At 31.8% G+C, this 25,132-nt stretch overlaps 3 protein-coding genes across 3 annotated transcripts; all 3 read left to right on the top strand.

Moving 5' to 3' along the window:
* Positions 1-1,963: 1,963 nt before the first annotated feature.
* Positions 1,964-4,217, top strand: LOC117929069 (ankyrin-3-like). Its single transcript, XM_034849260.1, has 2 exons — positions 1,964-2,763; positions 3,619-4,217. The coding sequence occupies exons 1-2, from the start codon at positions 2,013-2,015 to the stop codon at positions 4,164-4,166; spliced, it is 1,299 nt and encodes a 432-aa protein (XP_034705151.1). The 5' UTR covers positions 1,964-2,012; the 3' UTR covers positions 4,167-4,217.
* A 10,617-nt stretch (positions 4,218-14,834) lies between these two features.
* On the top strand, positions 14,835-22,448 carry LOC117929321. The gene is made up of 2 exons (XM_034849606.1): positions 14,835-14,908; positions 21,883-22,448. The coding sequence occupies exons 1-2, from the start codon at positions 14,900-14,902 to the stop codon at positions 22,222-22,224; spliced, it is 351 nt and encodes a 116-aa protein (XP_034705497.1). The 5' UTR covers positions 14,835-14,899; the 3' UTR covers positions 22,225-22,448.
* A 521-nt stretch (positions 22,449-22,969) lies between these two features.
* LOC117928288 (ankyrin repeat-containing protein NPR4-like) lies at positions 22,970-24,628 on the top strand. The gene is made up of 2 exons (XM_034848195.1): positions 22,970-23,227; positions 24,011-24,628. The coding sequence occupies exons 1-2, from the start codon at positions 22,970-22,972 to the stop codon at positions 24,626-24,628; spliced, it is 876 nt and encodes a 291-aa protein (XP_034704086.1).
* Positions 24,629-25,132: the final 504 nt, after the last annotated feature.

Genomic DNA, 25,132 nt, shown 5'->3' with positions numbered 1-25,132 from the left:
AATGTTTTTAAACTTGACATGTGACCATCAAAATGCGAAGTTATTTTTGTTTTTTGTTTCCTCTTTCTTCATTTTACCTTTTGACTTTTTATTTTTTTATTTTTTATTTTTATGTTTTATAATATGTCACTAACACATTCTAATAAAATATTTTTAATTTCATTTTTTTCACTCATTCATTTTTTTTTATTTTAATTATTTATGAATACTTTAAATATAAAATAATAATAATAACATTTAATAAATCACTAATAAGAAAAAGTTAATATAAAAATAAATACATAATAAACAAATTTAACTTTTTACTTATAGAGATGTAAATTCATTGTGGTTTTAACTTTTTTCTTGATTAGAATGTTTAATAATTTTAATTAAAGAAGATAAAAACTTGGTTGTGGTTCTACCATTTTGATTTATTAAAATTTTTAATTTTTTATTATATAAAATAAAAATAAAATATATTTTTCAAAAAGATTTGTATTTGATCATTTATATAAGTTTTCTTTTAATTTTATTGAAAATTAAAATTTTTCTATATCTTAGCATAAACCAAATAACAATTATATATCCTTCCTACTTTAGTGATACTTTTAATACACATCAGTGTTACTTGTTTTATAAAGGAGTGATACATTTTTTTTTTTTTTTTGAAAATCAAAGAAGAGTGGTACATCATTCCCATTGCACTTATACTATTAATATATTTTAGTGTTACTTTTTTCATAAAAGAGTAGTAGTATTTTTTTTTTCTAGAAAAGTGTGGTATTCTCTTTTCCAAGAGTTATGTTGATGGATGCACAACAAAAATTTTAATTTTTAACAAAATTAAGAGAAAATAATATAAATGATTAAATACATTTTTAATGAAAAATATATTTTATTTTTATTTTATATAAATAAAAAAATTTAAATTTTAACAAAGCAAAATGTTAAATGTTAAAATCACGACGAAGTTTTTATCTTTTTTGATTAAAAATATTAAACATTTTAACCCAAAAAAAAGTTTAAACTGTTGTCAAGTTAGATCTACAAGCAAAAATTTAAAATCATTATCATCAATTTTGATTTTCACATGAAAATTTTAAAATATTAAAAATGTAATAAAATTTATAAAATAAAATCTTATGTTTTAGGAATATAAAAAATCTTATGTCGTAAATCTCTAAATGTATTCTTATGTATTTATTTTTATATTAAATTTGTTCTCATTAATAATTTATTATATATTATTATTTTATGTTTAAAATGTTCATAAATAATTAAAATAAATAAATGTGAAAATATAAAATTGGGGAAAAATTTGAAATTTAAATTTTTTATGAAGCCAACATATTTAAAAAAAATAAAAAAATGTGGAAGTATTATGGAAGGAAAAAACAAAAGAAAAATGAAAAATCATATGACATAATTGGTTGCCACATGTCAATTTTTTTTTTTCTAATATTAATCATAATGGGTGATGAATGATGCAAAAGCTCAAAAAAAAAAAAAATAAATAAAAAATGGTGGCAATTGGTTGCTGGAATCTGAATGATGAGGATTAGAGGATAGTTTTGGCATGTTAAAGGATTTTTTACTATTTAAGAGGTGAGGGTTATTTTCCCTAAAATAAAGAAACTTAAAAAACAAAAAGTCAAAGTTTCAAAAAATTTATTTATTTATAGATAACACACTATTACGTTATTCTCCCTTGTTTTAAAAAATAATTATATATATATATATATATAGAATGATTAAAAATAAAATATTATATATAAATTTTGTATTAAAAATATAACAAAAAGGAAAAAACATAATGTTTCTAACAAACTTTTCTTCGGTAAAATATTATATAACAGTTTTGAAAAATATTATTAAAAACTGTTTTCGATGAGTATTTATGCCGTCACTACCTTGACATCCTTGGGGTGGTAGTATAAATATGCACAAACATACCACGACTCTGGCAAGAATTTGAGTTTTAGCACAGCCGTAGAGGACAATAACATTGCTGATTAATTGTTCAAACACAAATGGATGAGTTCAGTTCCAACCAGGCTACAGATTCACATACCCTTCACTTGAATTCCAATTCCAACCAGGTTGCTGCTGACGATGCTACCCAAACCCAAACCCAGATCCGGAGCCAGTCTGCAGCTGGGGATGGCAGCCAAGCGGAGATCATAACCATGGATGCAAGTTTGTACAAGGCCGCAGCAGATGGTAACATCCATGCCCTCCAGCAATTCCCGGAAGTTGATCTTCAGATACAGTCAAGCCCCAAAGAGAATTCTGTCCTCCATATTGCAGCCCAATTCGGTCAGCTTCGCTGTGTTAAATGGATGCTTGAGTTTGCTTGGTGTTCATCGCTACTGCATCGGCAAAATCTGAAAGGGGACACTCCACTTCACCTTGCAGCAAGGGAAGGGCATTTGCTGGTGCTGAGAGCTCTCATGGATGCTGCAAAACTGCTTCCCCTGGATATTGAAAGTGGGATTGGAGCAGAAAAGGCGATGCTGAGGTTGACCAATAAAGGGGGCGACACAGCCTTGCATGAGGCAGTCCGGTATAATCATTCTGAGGTGGTCAAGTTCTTGATTATGGAAGATCCAGAGTTCGCCTATAGTGAAAATATTGATGGTGGGACTCCTCTTTACATGGCTGCAGAGAGGGGATTTGGTAAATTGGTTGAAATAATCATAGACAACACTCGCACATCCCCAGGTTACACTGGCTTCACCGGTAGAACCGTTTTACATGCTGCTGTAATTCATAATAACACAGGTAGAGTGCCTTTGACAATGTTTTTCTTTGAAATATTTGTAATGAAAGCGTTTTTAAATAAAGACATAGTTAAAAGTGCTTTTGATGGTGTTTCTCTTTGAACCGTACTTAGTGGAAGAGTTTTCTCGAAAAGTGATAATGACATGGGCAAAGTGTGTTCAATAGTGTTTTTCTTGGAGTTTTTATGAGAAGCATTTTCTATTGATTTGTGTTTAGGAAAATCACATATGGAATGTTTTTCCATGATCATTATAAGTGAATTTTTAATATTTTAAAAGTTTTTAAATTTCGTCAAACATAGGGAATTTTTTCAAAAATATTTTTTAGACTACAAGTACTTTTTCAAAACACCGCCAAACGAAGCCGTAGTGTGCATGTTGTGATTTATAATATAAAAGTTAAACGAATGCGTTTGATAGTATTTTTATTGGAAGTATTTTTAATGGAAATACTTTTTCTGAAAGCGTTTTTAAGAGAGGTTCACAATATAAAAGTTAAATGAATGTGTTTGATAATATTTTTATTGGAAGTATTTTTAATGGAAATACTTTTTCTGAAAGCGTTTTTAAGAGAATAACCTCTGAAATATTTTTTCAAAAAACATTACAAGTTATGTAATTAATTTTTAAAATATTTAAAAGTATTTTCTAAATTTTGTTGAACACTTTTTTTTTCAAAAACACTTTCTAAGTTAAAAATGTTTTTTGGAATCACCAGCTAACGAACTCAAAAATTTATTATTTTTCTCTTCTTTTGTGTATCTTGACATACATCTAGATAGAAATTTATTATTTCTTTGCTAAAACCTATTATCATTAGAGTTTTGTATTCATTTATGAATTACTATCACCTCAGAAATGACAAAGAAGATACTGGAATGGAAGCCAGCACTGACAAAAGAAGTGGATGAGAACGGATGGTCTCCTCTTCACTATGCTGCATGCAGAGGCTGTAATACAACAATAATAAGGCAATTGTTAGACAAGTCAGATAAGTCTGTACCCAACCTTAGGATCAAAGATGGCAACTTAACAGCCCTTCATATAGCGGCAAGGGATGGGCGTATGAAGATAGTAGACATACTGGCATCACACTCTCCAGACTGTTGTGAGCAGGTTGATGATAAGGGAAAATTTTTTTTCCATTTTGCCATGATGAAAAAGAAGGCATATGCTTCTGGTGATCTCTTAAGGAATAGGTGGTTGAGAGTGACTGGACTTATAAATGAGAAAGATGGTGAGGGAGACACTCCCTTGCACCCCCTCGCGTCTCACCAAGTTTTTGACCCCAAATTTGTTGGTGATGATAAAGTGGACAGAATGGCCTTCAACAATCAGAGATTCACAGCTATGGACATATATTCTAAGGCCAAGAACGCCAGCCTTGTAATTCTCTTCCTCTAGCTAAATTAATTTCCTTTGTTTATCATTTTCTAACACTTGTCTTGTGTAGTAATGGCTTGTTTTAAACTAATTATTATTTTCTAAAACAATTTTCTTTCTTGGTTTTTTGATAATTAGAAAATGGAAAACAAAATAGAGTACATGGTAGTTTTAGAGAATATTTTTTAATTGTTTTCACTTGTTTTCCGATGATTATTTAAAAAAATAATTATATAAATATAAAAACAATTAAAAAATATTAAAAAGATGTTGAGAACATTTTAAATTCTCAAACATATTTATTTAATTAAAAATACAAAAAATAGTTCTTAACATTTTAGGTTTCAAAACTATTTAAAAAAACAATTTCCAAACAGTGCCTAATGTTGTTTTGTTTTTATCAAATTTCAGTACCTTATTCACCAATACTTTGGTGAAAGTGTGACTCATATGGGACCCAAGAGGTGGCAAGAGGTTACAAAGGGAGACAACGATAGCGGTAGAAGCCAAGGCAATAGAGGAAACAACCAAGACACCTCTAACTTGATTAAGAGAAAAGGTGAAACCCATCTGATAGTAGCGGCACTCATAGCAACGGTAACTTTTGCAGCGGGTTTCACCCTGCCTGGTGGTTATAATCAGAGTAATGGCTTGGGAATCCTATCAAAGAAAGCAGCCTTCAAAGCATTTGTGGTGATGGATACCATAGCAATGGTGCTCTCCGTATCTGCCGTATTCTATTATCTTTTCATGTCATTGCATTCGAGAAAGGTGTTCCTTGACAAACACATAATTCGTGGCTTTTTGCTTACCATGTTTGCTATGGTAGCAATGGTGGTTGCTTTCATGACGGGCTTGTATGCGGTGCTGCCACACTCCTCGTGGATTCCAATTTTTATTTGTATCTTCTGTTGCTTCTTTTTCTTCTCCTTTTATTATGGATGGAGACTATTTTTCCAGGTGCATGAAGTCAGGATTCACTTCAGCAAGAAATCTGGACCTATTTTATCAGTCTCTTGGTAATTTATTGTTTTTCGGTTTTTGATGATGTCATTGACAATGCTTTATTTGTATGGGAAAATCATGTAATCATGTCTACTTATGGAATGAAAATATATGTTGTGAATGAATTTCAATTATGGATAACATTTAGAGGAGGGTTGAATACGTGTATATTAATTTTCAAATCAATTTGAGATGGTACCTCACAGATGATAATCATTCACCTTCTTTTTCACTTCTTTTATTTTGATTTTTTCTTCCAATCATATTAACAAGAAAGGAAAAACACAAGTAAGAATGGATGCACCAACATTCTCCTAACAAGATAGTCAATGGAATTCAAATACAGATAAGAAGACATTTGAATTTTTTCTCAAAAATGATAAATGCAAGAATAGGGATTAATCTACATTGAATCAACCCCTCAGCTCCAACATATTTTTCAACTCAAAAATCACAGAACTTTCTCTTAAACCAAACACCACTAAATTTAGCAAAGAACTTGAAGCCTAATTAAGGAGGCCGCCTAACTCTCACACTTGTGCATCCCTCATCTGGAAACGAGACTTAAATCATAGGGTTTAAACTTCATCCAACGATTCAGATATTTTTGGAGAAAATGAAGTTTTTGCATATGTGATGGATCCAAGAGGACTGAAAATTGTGGATGACAACTAAATTGTTGCCTTTTAGTGTGATCAATCAACAATGGAGCCAACTAGTTTTAAAAACAAATTTGGCACCTTTAAACTTCAACTCCAATTTTTAACAAAAGAATGAACGTTTAAAACTTGGTTGATCAATATTTGAGACCATCCATCACCTCAAAATCACTTACCATCTCATCTAACAATCTTCGATCATGAACATAGAAATGAAAAAGCCCAAGGAAGGTTTTGAAGCAATTGAGCTAGGTGAACATTAATGGAAAATTTGGCTTGAAATTACCAAAACACAAAGGCGCTTGCATATATTATATGAAAAAAAGAATGAAACTTTTGATTTTCCACTTTATATAAACTAATTAAACCACACTCTATTCCTATGTGGAGATTGATCCAAGTAAACAATTGATATTCCCTTCAATTAATAAATTTTTGAGATTCAGTAGGAGAGGTGGTTTTTTTGAAATCCCCTTTATTTCCATGTAAACAAAACCCTTCCTTCTATCATCCAGAAGCCCCTAACTCCCCATTATTCCCACTATTGCTTCTCATTGGCTTTATGTACAACCATTTTCTTCACACAACTAATTAGAAATAAAATAAATAAACACTAGATACCGAAAGGCTCATTGAAAAGTGTTGAGACTAGAGCTCTATGGTGATGTGTATCTATAAAAATTTTCTCTTGTGCATTATGGTTTATTTGTATGCTTAATAACATAAACGCATCATTTAATATTGAAACCTTGAGGATTATGCCATAAGGTATTTTTTGAAGCCTTAGCCTCCTACTTCTCCATTGCAATAGGATGGAGTCACAACCCAAGTATAAACTTCTATCTTTGGATTGATTTCTACTTCTACAATAAATTCAATTCAATGATGCCTCATTCCTTGGTGCTTCAATAAAGCATCAATATTTATGAAGAAAATGGATCAATTTTTACAGTCATAATAAATGGGTTGATCTTGGCGCCTTGGGAGCCGAAATTCAGCAAACCACCAACAACCATTGACAAACATAAAGCTTTGTCTTTTCCAATCATCATCCGTGACCTCAACAACAACTATTATGGTTTTTACAAATCGAGGAGCTCAAAGTGGGAGTTCTTACAAGTGAGGAGGATTTGATAGGTGAGGTTTAATTTTACCATAGTTGCAAAAGGCACGCTTAAATTATGCTTCAAATTAAGGCTCAACCACTCGTTAATTATAAGGTCTGGCTTGGTTAGACATGCGCTTTATTGAAGAGGCAAACCCTTTCTATTTTATTCCCCCCCCCCCTCTAAGTGGGTTCTTGGCTTCAAATTAAGGCTCAACCACTCGTTAATTATAAGGTCTGGTTAGACATGCGCTTTGTTGAAGAGGCAAACCCTTTCTATTTTATTCCCCCCCTCTCTAGGTGGGTTCATAACAAGATGTTAAACTTTTACTCCCTTTAGAAACTAAAAATTATCACACTGCATTTGATTTGGTCATTTTATGTGGAATCATGATGTTTACTTTCAAAATAAAAATAAAATAGTTAATTAGCAGACAACTCCTTCTAACAATTCCAAGTATATTTGAAGAATTTTGTAGTTAGAAAATATTCTCAAAAATGTGTTTATAGACTTTGAAAAAGGAGGGGGTTGTTGGCTGAACAAGTAGTAATTTTTCTCTTTCTAATAATAAGAAAACAATCTCATTAATAGGACAATCTAAAAAGTATCTTAAACACATCAATTGTCATGGGTTCAAGATATCATATAATAGATGGAGAATTAAAGCATAACTAAATATCAAGTCTTTGTTGCGAACTCGCTTTAGTCTATTGTATGGATGTCGTCGGTACATGTACCACATAACCAAAGATTTGTAAAGGGGTTGTTCTATGGTACCCACTCTTCATTTTGGGGGTACCTACCCACATTTGACTCCAATAAAAATATGACATGTGTAAAGTGCATATCATTAAAAAATTTATAAAAACTTGTCAAACCGGTAAAGATAACTTGTTGGTGAGAAATAATCACATGCATTTCATATATATCTAAATATTACAACTTTTTATAATTTATTATTAAATATCAAATATAATTTGTTATTTAATGCATTACCTAACTCTTATCTAAAAAAAGAAAATCTTACTTACTACTTTTATACTCTCATTATTCATATATATAAAAAAAAAGATAGTAATTTAATATGAAAATTACATAATTTCAATTACCAAATTACAAAATATGTAAGATGTATTTTGATGAATCAAATTTCAAGATCAAGTTTAAAACTTTTTGAGAGAGAAAATTTAAAATTTGTATTATATGAAGAAGATGAAGGATTTCAAGTGATTACAAATGTCAAAGGTAATATTTTATATTTTTTTTTATCCAAATATAATTGTTGTAGGAAGAAATGTGATGTTAAATAACGATTTTAGAATTTTTTATGAGTTTATTATAAAATTTTGTTCTCAAATTGTTATTAATATTTTTATATAATTTTTTTTTGTTCATAGATTAAATTTGAAGATGAAGCTTTATATGTCTTGAAGGATGTCAAGTGATTACAAGTGTTAAAAGGTAACATTTGATTTTTTTTTTTCCATTTACATATAACTATTGTAGGTAGAAATGTCATGTTAAATGACATTTAAATATGTAATGATTTATAATATCTAGATTTTTTAATTTTTTCTGAGTTATTTTTAATCAAATTGAGAGCATTTAGTAATTTGTTATGAAATTGTCATCAATATTTTGTAAAAGATGGTACGAACTTTGTAAGAGATGGTACAAACTTTCTAAGAGTGGGTACGAACTTTCTAAGAGTGGGTACGAACTTTCTAAGAGAGGGTACGAACTTTCTAAGACATGGTACTAATATTCTAAGAGAGGGTACGAACTTTATAAGAGATGGTACGAACTTTCTAAGAGAAGGTACGAACTTTTTAAGAATGGGTACGAACTTTCTAAGACATGGTACGAACTTTCTAAAACTTTCTAAGAATGGGTACGAACTTTCTAAGACATGGTACGAACTTTCTAAGAGATGGTACGAACTTTCTAAGAGAGGGTACGAACTTTCTAAGAGTGGATACGAACTTTCTAAGAGAGGGTACGAACTTTCTAAAAATGGGTACAAACTTTCTAAGACAGGGTACGAACTTTCTAAGAGAGGGTACGAACTTTCTAAAAGATGGTACGAAGTTTCTAAGAGTGGGTACGAACTTTCTAAGAGATGGTACGAACTTTCTAAGAGAGGGTACAAAGTTTCTAAGAGTGGGTACGAACTTTCTAAGACAGGGTACGAACTTTCTAAGACATGGTACGAACTTTCTAAGAGATTGTACGAACTTTCTAAGAGTGAGTGCGAACTTTCTAAGACAGTGTGCGAACTTTCTAAGAGAGGGTGCGAACTTTCTAAGAGAGTATGCGAACTTTCTAAGAGATGGTACGAACTTTCTAAGAGTGTGTACGAACTTTCTAAGAGAGGGTACGAACTTTCTAAGAGAGGGTACGAACTTTCTAAAAGTAGGTACGAACTTTCTAAGAGTGAGTACGAACTTTCTAAGACAGGGTACGAACTTTCTAAGACATGGTACGAACTTTCTAAGAGATGGTACGAACTTTCTAAGAGTGAGTGCGAACTTTCTAAGACAGTGTGCGAACTTTCTAAGAGAGGGTGCGAACTTTCTAAGAGAGTATGCGAACTTTCTAAGAGATGGTACGAACTTTCTAAGAGTGTGTACGAACTTTCTAAGAGAGGGTACGAACTTTCTAAGAGAGGGTACGAACTTTCTAAAAGTAGGTACGAACTTTCTAAGAGATGGTACGAACTTTCTAAGAGAGGGTACGAACTTTGTAAGAGAGGGAACGAACTTTCTAAAAGAGGGTACGAACTTTCTAAGAGAGAGTATGAACTTTGTGAGAGAGGGTACGAACTTTGTGAGATGGGCTACGAACTTCCATAATTTCTTTAAGAGTAATTTTTTTAATTTCTTTTAATAGTAATTTCCATCATTTCTAAGCTTAATTAGTATCAATAAATAATATTATTGTATTTCCATGTGGAAAATTTTTTTGAAAAGTTTGAAAATTTGTAAAATTTTCGAGGGTAAAGAGAATGTGACGAAGGGTGCTAAGAATGTGAGGAATCCTCACATTCTTTGTACAATTCCTCACATTATTCGTACCTTCTACATTTACTTAGTGTTTTAATTTTTTAATTTTCTTAAAAGTAATATTCATCATTTCTAAGCTTGACTAATATCAATAAACAATATTATTTATATTTTTAAGTGGAAAAAAAATTGAAAAATTGTTAAATTTTAGGGTACGGAGAATGTGAGGTAAGGTATGAAGAATGTGAGGATTTCTCATAATCTTCATACATTTTCTCACATTTTTCATATCCTCTCTAATTTTTTAGTGTTTTAATTTTTTAATTTTTTAGGATAATTTACATTATTTCCAATTTAAAATTTTTTAATGCTTAATTTTTTTTTTAACAATTCTATCAATAATAACTCAAAATAATATTATTAAACTATGTTATTGTTATTTCAAGTTAAAAAGTAAATTTAAAATTTTAAAAATATAAATAATTTAGGGTACGAAAAATATGAGAATGGTATGAAAAATGTGATAAATACATGTTTGGTACTTTTATCACATTTTTCATATTGATTTTTAGTTTTAAAATTTTTGAAATTACAAATTTATTTTTGAAAATACTATCATTAGTAACTTAAAAGAGTATTAGTAATTTATTTTATTGTAATTTAACTCTAAAAACCTTAAATTCAAAAAATGTAAAATTTGGAAAGTACGAAAAAAAATTAGGACGATCTAATTACCTAAACTTTACGTATGATTACCAAAATGTTGAATTTTTATGAAAATACTCATTTCATATTAAAATATTACCATATTCATTTTTATGTTGAATTTAAATGTTTAATAATTTGTTAAAAATAAAATAATGTAATTATGATATATGATGATTTTTTTTGTTAATAAATATGTTTTCAAATTTTATATCATTTTATTTTTTATTTTTTTCCAATTCTATTTTTATCTAATATTTATTTTATTTAAACCCAAAATTGTTGAGAATGGAGGAAGAAAGAATGCCACAACCGGTTCTTCCCTTAACTGGTTAAGTGGAATTTTTATTTCAAATTTAAAATGGATGGCCAAGATGTAATCTTGGACATCCAATGGCTTGAAAAGCTTTTTGGGTAGGTACCGAAGAGGTACCCTAGAATTTTCCTTTGTAAAGTGAAAGATAATTGGTTGTTTTTCAAATAAAAGTTATGATGACAAGTATTCATTATCAACTATAGGTTGAATGTGGATCAACATGCATAATAGCATATCCTTGGGTAGAAGTATATAATGTAGTTTTCATTAATAAGAGTCAAATGATTAATTGAAGGTATTCAATAAGAGATTTTGCCAAGCCATTTTGGGGATGAGCATAAATAACTGGATGATTAATATCAATCATGATCGATTTATAATAATTAATGAATATTTAGATGGTAAATTTATTAGTATTATTAAGACATACTATTTGGATTGGATTATCTAGAATTGTGTTCTTAATTAGATTATTCTAGCAAAGGCTATATCACAAATAGAAAAGATAACAAACATATGACCACCTATTAATGACATCTATTGATACTTAAAATAAGGAATGGTCTATAATAGAGACAAACATCCAAAACTTTTCCTATATATGCTTTTTAATGGTAGTCTAAATATCAAAGAAAAGTCTTGCAAAAATTTAAAACTTGATGAATAGGTAAATAAACTATAGTTTCAGGTCAATTTTTTTTCCACTTTGAATATGTTTTTCCTTTAAAAATTAGATATGGCCTAGTAAAGGAGCTAGAAAATAAGTTGAGGGGGACAAAAATAATAATTTATTTTTAGAAGGAATAAAAGAGAGTAAAAATCAATTGGATAGCAGTGTGATAAATAAGGTTGTCTTACAAACCAAAGGGTAGAGGTTCAAATCCTCATTAGGCATCATCCAAACATCATTGAGAAATAAATAAATAATAAAACTAAGCAAATGTAAAACTAAAAAAACTAAAAAGTAAAACATTATTCAAGCATCATCAGATTAATAAATGGAGATAATCTTTTTGGAATCAAAACACAAAATAAAATAGTAGATAAGGAAACTAAGGGTCTGTTTGGTAATTGTTTTCGAAAATAGTTTCATGTTCTTCAAAATAGAAAAATAAGAAAATATGTTTGACAACTATAAATTGTTTTATGTTTTTTGTTCTTAAATAATAGAAAATAAGGTGTTTTCAAAACATTTTTAACTGTTTCTATTGTTTTAACCTGTTTTTTGAGAGTTGTTTTAAATAATAATTATACAAGAATGAATGAAGCATTAGATATAAAAATTATTTTTAAACATATTTAAAAATATTAAAAAAATGTTAAAAACATTTTAGGTTCCTAAGCAAACTTTTATTTTATAAAACATCATAAAATAATTTTCAAAAACTATTCTTCAAAACTATTGTAGAAAATAGTAACTAAATATGACCTAATATATTCCCATTACCATATCGGCTCACATATAAACTAAGTTGCAACTTAAACTAATGAAGAGTAGAAAAGGAAACTAATACACTCCCATCACCATACCTGCTCATATATAAAACAAGTTACAACTTAAACAAATGAAGGGAATCTTCAAGTCTACACATTACTTTTGAATGCTCTTTTGGCATTTCCTCCATCATTTTATAATATGAGATTAATAATTATTATTAAATTAATATTTTTCTTTAAACTAATATATTCCCATCACCATACCTGCTCACACATAAAATAAGTTACAACTTAAACCGTTGAAAAGAATCTTCACGCCTACACATTATTTTTGAGTGCTCTTGTATGATGTAAGATTAATAATCATTATTAATCCGTTAAATTAATTATTTGTCTTTCAAATTCAAATTCAAATTCAATTATAATTTTCTAAATTTATGAAATATTCTTAAAAAAAAAATATGAACAGTAACAAGATGAAAATATACAGACATTTGACACTTTTAATTAGAAAATTAATATTATTACCTTACAAGGTGCAGCATAACCCATCAAGAATAAAAATGCGTATAATATAATATAATTTCTTAACTCCGAAGTTCTCTCCCATTTATAATTTTATTCTATAATTTAAAAATAATTTTTAAAAACAAGTCTTAGAAAATATGGCCAAATGGTTCACGTTTTTTTTTTATTTTTCAAAACGGGTAAAAATAACTTCTACTTGTTCTTTAAAAATTGTTCTCTATTTTATTTTATTTTTAAAAATTGTTTCTAAAGAACAACAGTCAAACAGTATTAGAAATTTTTAAAAATAATTTTTTGTTTTTAAAAATAGAAAACTATTTTTAAATCACACGATCAAACAGACTCTTAATTGCATATTATTTTTATCATCTTATATAATTGGAGAAAGAAAATATATACAATCATAATTCATGTGTATGCAATTCATTGAGAAAAAAAAATTAAATAAATAAATTGCAAAACATATTGCAACATTCATAATAAATTTATGACACTGTTCTTTCGATGTTGACAACTTATGGTAATAAAAGTAAGGGTCAAGTCTCATTACACTAATAAAATATATTTTTTTTTCCTGTAGACAGCAAAAAGAAACTACTAACAAGTAGATGTCATGTACAGATACCATGATTTTGTATCAAATTCTAATTTCACTATCTTTGACCTAAATTTGGTAGGTGAGAAATGGGGGTTAGGTAATCATATATCTTAACATTTTTTAATGTTTTCAAAATCAGATTCATCGTTGGATTAAAAAAGTTATCGATTCACTGTTTAATGATCAAAATAATGGTTGAACTATAGTCCAATCCATGACATCATAAATATATTTTATTATTTAAAATATATTTTTATCTTTGATATTATCAAATATAAGTATAAATATATTAATATTTTAAATTTTATTAAAAATGAAATATGCATAATATTCAAATATGAATATATTAAAAAATGAAAGAAAATTTAATTATTTCATTTTAGCTAATTTTATAATTTGAGAAAATATTATATTATTTTTATTTAATATTATAAAGTTTTTTAGAAACAAATATAGATTTTTCTTATTTACTATACTAAACAACAAAAAGTGTATGTAGCCAAGTGGTGCCCATGACCTTTGCTCAATTTAAGATTGGGGTTTAAATTTCTTAAACTAAATTACCAATCCCACATCAAATGTGGATAAGAAGGACATCCTTATATTCATAACTCATTTGAGCCATGGGCATGGTTTGTGAATTCAAGGTGTAGCCCACTAAGTGATGATATAGGTTGAGTTTTTTTTTCCCCAAAAACCATAAAATGGAATGTTAGGCTTTTACTTGGCCTTGATGAAAAAAAGAAGAGAGGGGTCTGGCTTTTATTTGGGCTTGATTGAACGAAAGAAGAGTAGGGGTAGTTGAACCATTCGGTTCATGGCGAATCACCCGGTCTAGATGATGCATTGGTCCAATCATTGATTTAGGCCGTTTATGGTCAATTCAATCAATCATAAAGCGATTTAAGAGAGGGGATAGGACCGACCATTTTCTTTAAAGTTAGGTTACGAGATGTAAGACCAATTTGGTAAATGTTTTTAAAAATAGATTTTGATAATAAGAAAATAAAAAATAATTTTTTATTCTTAAAAATAATAGATAAGGTGTTTACCAAGATAATATCTTTTAAATATTTTTACTTATATTTTTATGACTATTTTAAAAAATAATTATACATATAGAGAGTGATTAAAAATAAAATTTATATTAAAAATATAAAAACGAAGGTAAAAACATCACGTTTCCAAACAAACTTTTCTTGCATAAAATATTATACAATAGTTTTGAAAATTATTATTAAATACTGCTTTCGAGAACTATTTATGTCGTCACTACCCTCAGACATCCTTGGAGTGGTAGTATAAATATGCACAAACACACCATGACTCTGGCAAGAATTTGAGTTTTAGCACAGTTGTAGAGGACAATAACATTGCTGATTAATTGCTCAAACACAAATGGATGAGTTTGTAAGTAGTTTAAACAAATGGACAATAACATTCCAATGAATTTGCAACATGAATCAAAACTGACAAAATACTAAGAATAGTTTACTTACCTCCAGCCATTGTATGTGTTACTGTAATCAGTTTCAAAAAACTTGATTTCCAAACTTTGATCTCCTTTTTAGATGGTGTTTCTGAAGATAATAACAGCAGACGAGTTTGGGATCATTTTTAAAATCTTTATAATAGTGGCTTCCATCATACCACGTTGCTCTTGCCACCATGTTGAGTAGTTGCTGGAACGTGCTCCTTAACCGCAACGGAAGAAAGATGGTGAAGGATGTGGTCAAAGATCTGGACCACATTTGAAGTGCTGGACGACGTGCTGAACGTGTATTAAGCTAACATTCTCCCACTTGGTCCACACCTTTAACCTAATGTCCTATTTTAGTCCATCAATTATCCCATTAAGTAACAAATACATGAATCATGACAATAAGTCCTCTATTTAACGAGTGTTACCTTCCATGTATTACAATGTACTCATTTCTTAACATTATACTTTATGTGACAATATTATTTAATGAATAAACCCTATGTTCATTCTTGGTCCAATGAAGTTGAATTTTCTCAAAATTAAATAAAAGTGCACATTAATATGAGAAAACATCATAGTAAGGGTTTGTACAATAGAAACTACATAAGAGAACCAAGTCCCATGTTCACTACATGATCCTTAAATTTCAATGGTGGCATGCCCTTAGTCAAAGGATCAACGATCATCAATTCAGTGCTAATGTGCTCAATAACCACTTTCTTTTCTTTAACACGTTCTCTTATGGCTAGATACTTAATGTCGATGTGTTTGCTTCGACTTCCACTTTTATTGGTCTTCTCCATAAAGATTGCAGTTGAATTGTCGCAATATATACTCAATGGCCTAGATATTGACTCCATAACTCTAAGCCTGGAAATGAAACTCTTAAGCCATACACCATGTGAAGTAGCCTCAAAACAAGATATGAACTCAGCTTCCATAGTAGAAGTAGTAGTCATGGTCTGCTTAACGCTTCTCCAAGATATAGCTCCACCAGCCAATATAAAAATGTATCCAAATGTTGATTTACTTGAATCAACACAACCAGCAAAGTCTGAATCTGAGTAGCCAACAACCTCTAAATTGCTTGTCTGTTTGTACATAAGCTTGTAGTCTTTGGTTCCTTGAAGATATCTCATCACTTTCTTTGCAGCTTTCCAGTGATCCATACCTGGGTTACTCTGATATTGTCATAACATTTCAACAGCAAATGCAATGTCAGGCCTTGTGTAGACCTGAGCATACATTAGACTTTCGACTGCAGAAGCATATGGAATGTTCTTCATTTGTTCCATCTCAAGATCATTTTTCGGGCATTGGTCCAAATTGAACCTATCACCCTTCACTATAGGAGAAACACTAGGTGAATAATTCTTCATCCGAAATCTCTCTAAAACTTTATTGATATAGGTTTCATGATACAAACCTAAGATACCTTGAAATCTGTCTCTATGGATCTTAATGCCAATGACATAAGATGCCTCACCCATATCCTTCATGTCGAAATTTTTAGAGAGGAATTGTTTCACCTCATGAAGTAAACCCTTTTCATTGGTTGCAAGTAAGATGTCATCCACGTATAAAACAAGAAAACAAACTTTACTCCCACTGGCCTTAAGGTATATGCATTGATCCATAACATTTTCTACAAAACCAAATGAACAAATTATGTTATGGAATTTTAAATACCATTGGCGGGATGCTTGTTTTAAACCGTATATGGATTTCTTAAGCTTACAAACCAATTGCTCACCATCACTAGAGGGGAATCCTTCAGGTTGTTTCATGTAAACCTCCTCCTCTAGCTCTCCATTAAGAAATGTCGTTTTCACATCCATTTGTTGCAATTCCAAATCAAAGTGGGCTACTAATGCCAATATAATGCGCAAGGAATCTTTCTTAGATACAGGAGAAAAGGTTTCCGTGTAATCGATTCCTTCTTTTTGAGTGAACCCCTTTGTAACAAGTTTGGCCTTGTATCTCTCAATGTTGCCTAATGAGTCTTTCTTTGTCTTAAAAAACCATTTACAACCAATGATTTTTGCACCATTAGGCAACTCAACAAGGTCCCAAACATCGTTGCATTTCATGGAACTCATCTCATCCTTCATGGCATTGTACCACAATTCTGATTTTTTACAACTCATGGCTTCTGAAAAATATTCAGGATCATTTTCAGCTCCTATATTGTAGTCACAATCCTGTAGATACACTACATAATCATTAGGAATTGCTGACCTCTTAGTTCAAGTAGACCTTCTTAAGATTGCACCAATATCTTCTAAGGAAGTATGAGGTTCAACTTGTTGTTCAGAAGTGTCAGGCAACTCCTGATCAACTTAATCTACTAGAATGTTGTCAACAACTTGTGAAACTTCAATGACTGGTTGAACTTCAGCGATTGTTCGTTCTACACTCGATTATACTTGAGGAGTGTTATGAACAATAAACAATCTATCACTTGAAGTGGAAGGTTGAGACTTTGTCTGATCAATATCAGAAACTATGTTTCTGAATTGATCACTTCCACTGACCAAGTCATATTCAAGAAATTTAGCATTTCTCAATTCCACAATCCTAGTGTTGTGAGATGGACAGTAAAATCTGTACCCCTTAGACTTTTTGGCATATCCAATGAAATACCCACTAATAGTCCTTGGGTCCAATTTCTTCTCTTGTGGATTATAAATTCTCATTTTAGACGAGCATCCCCAAACACACATATGTTGCAAACTCGGTTTCCAACCTTTCAATAACTCAAATGGCGTATTTAGGACAACCTTGGTTGGAACTCGGTTTAATATATACACTGATGTCTTAAGTGCTTCAATCCACAAGAATTTAGGAAGTTTTGAGCTGCTAAGCATACTCATCACCATGTCTAATAAAGTCCGGTTTCTTCTTTTTGCTACACCATTTTGGTTTGGAGAACCAGACATGGTGTATTGGGCAACAATCCCATGTTCTTGAAGAAACTTCACAAATGGCCTAGGTGATTGTCCATCTTCCAAGTATCTACCATAATATTCTCCACCTCTATCTGATCTCACAATCTTAATTTGTTTACCACATTGTTTCTCTACTCTGCCTTGAAAACTTTAAAGGCTTCTAAAGCTTCATTTTTGTTATGAAGTATGTAGAGATACATTTATCGTGAGAAATCATCTATGAAAGAGATGAAATATTTTTTACCATGAGAGTCCATGTCAAGACTACATATATCAGTATGTATGATCTTTAGTATGACAGAACTCCTAGTAGCACCTCTCTTTGACTTGTTGGTTTGCTTTCCCTTAATGCAGTCCACACAAGTCTCAAAGTCAGTAAAATCTAGAGTACTAAGTATCCCATCATTCACCAATCTTTTGATTCTATCTATGGAGATATGACCTAATCTCAGGTGCTACACTGTAAATGAATCCTCATTTACAACACATCTTTTAATGCTAGTTTGGACATGTAATGAATTATGAATGGTATCATTTTGTAAGAATATGCAATATAGACCATAAGACAAAATACCATTCCCAACACAATCAGATTTATAAATCAAATTGAAAGATGTTTATGAAAAATGAAAGGAATATCCAAACAGTACAAGTTTAGAAATTAAAATCAAGTTTCGTGAGAAACTTGGTACATAAAAGGTATTTTTCAATTCCAAAACAAAACCACCATTTAAAGTTAAATAACATGTCCCTATTGCTTCCACATGCGAGCCCATCTTGTTTCCGGATAAGATGAATTGCTCACTTGTCACTAGCTTCCTTAGGTTTTGCATACCCTGCAAGGAATTTGAAATGTGGATTGTAGATCCAGAATCAATCCACCATGTGTTGGTATTTACATTAACCATATTAGATTCATAACAAACAAATGAGGTAGAGTTACCTTTCTTCTCAAGCCATTTATGAAATTTCAAACATTTCTTCTTCACGTGTCCTTTCTTTTTATAGAAAAAACACTTTTCGTCTTTCTTAATGTCAGATTTGGGAGGAATTTATTGCTTCCCTTTTTGACTGGATTGAGATTTTCCTTTCTTTCATTTCCTTTGCGTCACCAGCATGACACTTTCTCCTTGTTCCATCAATAACCTTTCTTCCTCTTGAACACACATGGTCATCAATTCATTGATAGACCACTTATCCTTATGTGTGTTGTAAGAGATTTTGAAAGGTTCATACTGAGGCGGAAGAGTGTTAAGGATAAAGTGCACCAAGAAGGATTCAGACATTTCTACCTCGAGCTTCTTCAATTGAGCCACTATGTCCCTCATCTCCATGATGTGTTTGTGTACACCTCTTATACCAGTAAGCTTCAGGGATGTGAACTTCATAATTAGGGTGCTTGCCAAGGCTTTATCTGAAGTGACAAATTGCTCGTCAATAACCTTGAGCAATTCGTGGACATTCTCATGTTGCTCGATCGAACCACGTATACCAACACTAATTTTTTTCTTAATGTACATCACGCTGAGGCGATTAGATTTTTCCCAACGTTCGTACAATAGTATTTCATCAAGTGTGCTGGTATCAGTGATCTTATGTGGTTCATCTTTCCTTATGTCATAGTCTATGTCCATGCACTCTAATTGAAGAAGAATTCTCTCCTTCCATATCTTAAAGTTATCTCCTCTACGTTCAGGAACCTCACAATGAATATCAAATATGCTAGATAAAACTACACAAAAGGATTATAAGCTTATTAAAAATTTTGAGACTTTAATATAAATTCATGCTTTACCAATGTAGAACATGCTTAAAATTGAATCTAATTTTATTAAAAATTTCATGTGGGCTAAATCTTTAATTCAATCAGATTCATTATCTTTATGATAGACTTTATCAAACTATTTTATCGAATTATGAAATTTATTATGAATGTAGTTTGATATTTTCTGTCTATAATCTTTATGATAAACCTATTAAATTAATTCTTCCTAACTCCTGTGGGTAAATTAGGAAAAATTAATTTTAATATGTTATCCTAATTAATTATATAAACATAATGAAAACCCTGTGGGATAAATTCATCATATTTATATAATTAATTATAATTAATGTCCATAATGTAATCCTTATTTACTTAATATATGATTTTATATAATTAAGGATGTTGTGGCTATTCCTTAATTATTTAAAATCATATGGTTTCACTAGACATTAAAACTATATGATATAATTTTAATATATCTAACACAATTTTAGGTAACAATTGCATGCATTAAAAGCTACAACTTTAATTTAGGCTACACACATATAAAGCAGTTTATAATTATTTATTTTGCATGTATAAAATTTACATGATAATTTTAAAAATAATTTAAAGGTTTCAGATTATGAATGAGTGCCTAAATCCAAATAAAACACAATCAATTCCATGCCCAATAAAATTAAAATAAAAATTCAAATCGGGCCAAAAAGGGCCTAAATTGGTCCACATGCCCACATTGAGCCCCATGGCCCAACAAATTTTATTTCTAGGCCATTACCGATCGATCCATATTTAAACCCAAACTTTAGTGGGCTTCATTAGAAACCCAACCCTTAGTATTCAAAATGGGCCATTGTTTATGCATTCAGCCCAAAGGGCCTAATAGCCTCTTATACCAAGGCCCAATGCCTTAGTAGAACCCAATCTCTCTCTAGGTTCTTTCATTATTTTAATATCACCTTTAGCCAAAACCCAAGATCCTATTATTATTATTATTTTAATATTTAAATATCACTTGCAACCGAAACCTCCAAGATCCTATTTTAATGCCATTCGCATGGACTGCACCAACATTGACAGTGCCATGCACTCCACGACCTGCGTGTTCTACATCAACACCGGTTGCACCACACCGAGACTTCAGCGTGGCAGCCTTCCAACATCTGCAGCACTCCAAGCTTTGGAGCTGCCTGCATCAACGGGTAGGAAGAGCCTCACGGGTGTGCCTTCCTACCGCTTGCAACGGCGCCTCAGTGGCGCTTCCCATCTAAACGAGATGGCGCCTGAACGGAGCCTCCAATGGCGCCTCTTGCCGGCGCGAAAAGACGCCTAAAACAACGTTGCGAACAGCGCCTGAACGGCGCTTCCAAGGGTGCCTTGAACGACAACAGAATGGCACTTCCAATGGCGTCTCCAATGGCGCCTAAACGACGCTGGAATGGTGGTTGAGGCGCGCCTTAAATGGCGCCTGAACGACACCTAGTAACGATGCTGCAAGCGGTGCCTAAACGGCACCTGGTATGGCGCCTGGTATGGAGCCTGAACGACGCCTAAAATGACGCCTAAACTGCGTCCATATTGAACGCCTGAATGACGCCTGCAACAGCGCTTGAACGGCGCCTGAAATGCGCCTAAATGGCTGCCTATTGAACGCCTGTAATGGCGTTTTCTGAAAGAATTACGCCAACCCTTTGGATCACCTTAAGCAGCCATTGTTTGAATAATTTATTGAGAGATCATATGAATAAGAATTTTCATGCCAAATCAATACAAAGCAGAGGTAAGATTTAACGTGCTCTGATACCAAATGTAAGTAGTTTACATGCTATATATATATATGATTCCAATGAATTTGCAACATGAATCAAAACTGAAAAAGACTAAGAATAGTCTACTTACCTCCTGTGTTACTGTAATCTTTCAAAAAACTTGATTTCCCAAACTCTGATCTCCTTTTTAGATGGTGTTTCTGAAGATAATAACAGTAGACAAGTTCAGGACCATTTTTAAAATCTTTATAACAGTGGCTTCCATCATACCACGTTGCTCTTGCCACCATGTTGAGCAGTTGTTGGAACGTGCTCCTTAACCGCAGCGGAAGAGAGATGGGGGAGGACATGGTCAAAGAGCTGGACCACATTTGAAGTGCTGGACGACGTGGTGAACGTGTATTCAGCTAACAGAGTTCAGTTCCAACCAGGCTACAGATTCACATACCCGTCACTTGGATTCCAATTCCAACCAGGTTGCTGCTGACGATGCTACCCAAACCCAGATCAGGAGCCAGTCTGCAGCTGGGGATGGCAGCCAAGCGGAGATCATAACCATGGATGCAAGTTTGTACAAGGCCGCAGCAGATGGTAACATCCATGCCCTCCAGCAATTCCCGGAAGTTGATCTTCAGTACAGTCAAGCCCCAAAGAGAATTCTGTCCTCCATATTGCAGCCCAATTCGGTCAGCTTCGCTGTGTTAAATGGATGCTTGAGTTTCCTTGGTGTTCATCGCTACTGCATCGGCAAAATCTGAAAGGGGACACTCCACTTCACCTTGCAGCAAGGGAAGGGCATTTGCTGGTGCCGAGAGCTCTCATGGATGCTGCAAAACTGCTTCCCCTGGATATTGAAAGTGGGATTGGAGCAGAAAAGGCGATGTTGAGGTTGACCAATAAAGGGGGCGACACAGCCTTGCATGAGGCAGTCCGGTATAATCATTCTGAGGTGGTCAAGTTCTTGATTATGGAAGATCCAGAGTTCGCCTATAGTCAAAAACATTTTTAACTATTTTAACACTTGAATGATAAAAAATTTCTATATTATAAATGCTTTCTAAAATCACCATCAAACAGGTTCTAAGTTATAGTGCGTATTGTTGTGGTTTGCAATATAGAAATTAAACAAGTGTATTTAGTAGTGTTTTTACTGGAAATGTTTTTTAAAGTACTTTATTCGAAAGTATTTTTAAGAGAATAACCTCTCAAATGTTTTTTTCAAAAAACATTATAAGTAATTTTTTAATATTATAATTAATTTTTCATATTTTTAAAATATTTTTAAAATTTTATTAAATACATGATTATTATTATTATTTTTAAAACACATTCTAAGTTAAAAACGTTTTGTTGAATCACTGCGTAATGAACTCAAAAAATTATTATTTTTCTCTTCTTTTGTGTATCCTGACACATCATACTAGGTAGAACTTTATTATTTCTTTGCTCAAACTATTATCATTAGAGTTTTGTTTTCATTTATTAATTAATATCACCTCAGAAATGACAAAGAAGATACTGGAATGGAAGCCAGCACTGACAAAAGAAGTGGATGACAGTGGATGGTCTCCTCTTCACTGTGCTGCATACAGAGGCTGTAATACAACAATAATAAGGCAATTGTTAGACAAGTCAGATAAGTCTGTACCCTACCTTAGGATCAAAGATGGCAACTTAACAGCCCTTCATATAGCGGCAAGGCATAGGCATATGAAGATAGTAGAGATACTGGCATCACACTCTCCAGACTGTTGTGAGCAGGTTGATGATAAGGGAAACAATGTTTTCCATTTGCCATGATGAAAAAGAAGCCATATGCTTCTGGTGATCTCTTAAGGAATAGGTGGTTGAGAGTGAGTGGACTTATAAATGAGAAAGCTGGTGAAGGAGACACTCCCTTCCACCTCCTCTCGTCTCACCAAGTTTGTGACCCCCTTTTCGTTTGGGACGATAAAGTGGACAAAATGGCGTTCAACAATCAAAGATTGACGGCTATGGACATATTTTCAAGGGCCAAGGGCACCAGTACATTGAACGTAATTCTCTTTCTCTGGCTATATTAATTAATTTCCTTTCTTTATCATTTTTTGACATGCACTTGCTTCTCACGATGGCATGCGCATGCAAGGAAGGCCACAGGGCTAAGGTCTCGTGTGGTAATTGTTTGTTTACAAACGACTATTATTTTTTAAAATAATTATCCTTTTTTGTTTTTTGATAATTAGAAAACAAAAAATAGAAAATAATTTTCAATTTCTAAAAAGTGAAATATAAGATATTTTTAGAAAATATTTTGTTATTGTTTTTGTTTATTTTTTTAGGACTGTTTTTAAAAAAACGATTATGTAAATATAAAGAATAATTAAAATAAAAGCATTACATATAAAATTTGATTTTAAAATTATTAAAAAAATATTGTTTAAATCATTTTAAATTCTTAAATATGTTTAAAAATATAGAAAACGATTCTTAACATTTTACTTTCCAAAACTGTTTTAATTTTTAAACGACTAAAGATGTTATTTTGTTTTCATCAAATTTCAGGACCATAATATTCTACCTTCCTTTGATGAAATTGAGGTGGCTAATATTGGACCCAAGAGGTGGCAGGAGGTTACAAAGGAAAACAATGATAGCAGTAGAAGCCAAGGCAATGGAGGAAACAACCAAGACACCTCTAACTCGATCAAGAAAGAAGGTAAAATCCATCTGATAGTAGCGGCACTCATAGCAACGGTAACTTTTGCAGCGGGTTTCACCCTGCCTGGTGGTTATAATCAGAGTAATGGCATGGGAATCCTATCAAAGAAAGCAGCCTTCAAAGCATTTGTGGTGATGGATACCATAGCAATGGTGCTCTCCGTGTCTGCCGTATTCAATTATCTTTTCATGTCAATGCATGTGAAAAAGGTATTTATTGACCAACACATAATTGCTGGCTTTTTGCTTACCATGTTTGCTATGGTAGCAATGGTGGTTGCTTTCATGACCGGCTTCTATGCTGTGCTGCCACACTCCTCGTTGATTCCAATTATTATTTGCATCATCTGTTGCTACTTTTTCATCTCCTTTCATGCTGGATGTTGGCATTTTCTCCGGGAGTATAAAGTGAGGATTCACTTCAACAAGAAACCTGGAATTACTTTAACCCTCTTTCGGTAATTTTCTGCTTCTCGGTTTTTGATAATGCCATTGACAACTCTTTATTTGTATGGGAAAATCATGTAATCAAGTAATCATGTCTACTTATGGAATGAAAATATATGTTGTGAATGAATTTCAATTATGGATAACATTTAGAGGAGGGTTGAATACGTGTATATTTTCAAATCAATTTGAGATGGTACTTCACAGATGGTAATCATTCACCTTCTTTTTCCCTACTTTTAGTTTGTTTTTTCTTCCAATCATATCAACAAGAAAGGAAAAACACAAGTAAGAATGGATGAACCAACATTCTCCTAACAAGATAGTCAATGCAATTCAAATACAGATAAGAAGAAATTTGAATTTTTTCCCAAAGATGATAAAAAAATACAAGAATAGGGATGAAATCTACATTGAATCAACCCCTCAGCTCCAACATATTTTTCAACTAAAAAATCACAGAACTTTCTCTTAAACCAAACACCACTAAATTTAGCAAAGAACTTGAAGCCTAATTAA

The sequence above is a fragment of the Vitis riparia genome, chromosome 13 (genome assembly GCF_004353265.1).
Source record: "Vitis riparia cultivar Riparia Gloire de Montpellier isolate 1030 chromosome 13, EGFV_Vit.rip_1.0, whole genome shotgun sequence".
NCBI lineage: Eukaryota > Viridiplantae > Streptophyta > Magnoliopsida > Vitales > Vitaceae > Vitis > Vitis riparia.
This window is presented reverse-complemented; position numbering and strand designations above follow the sequence as displayed.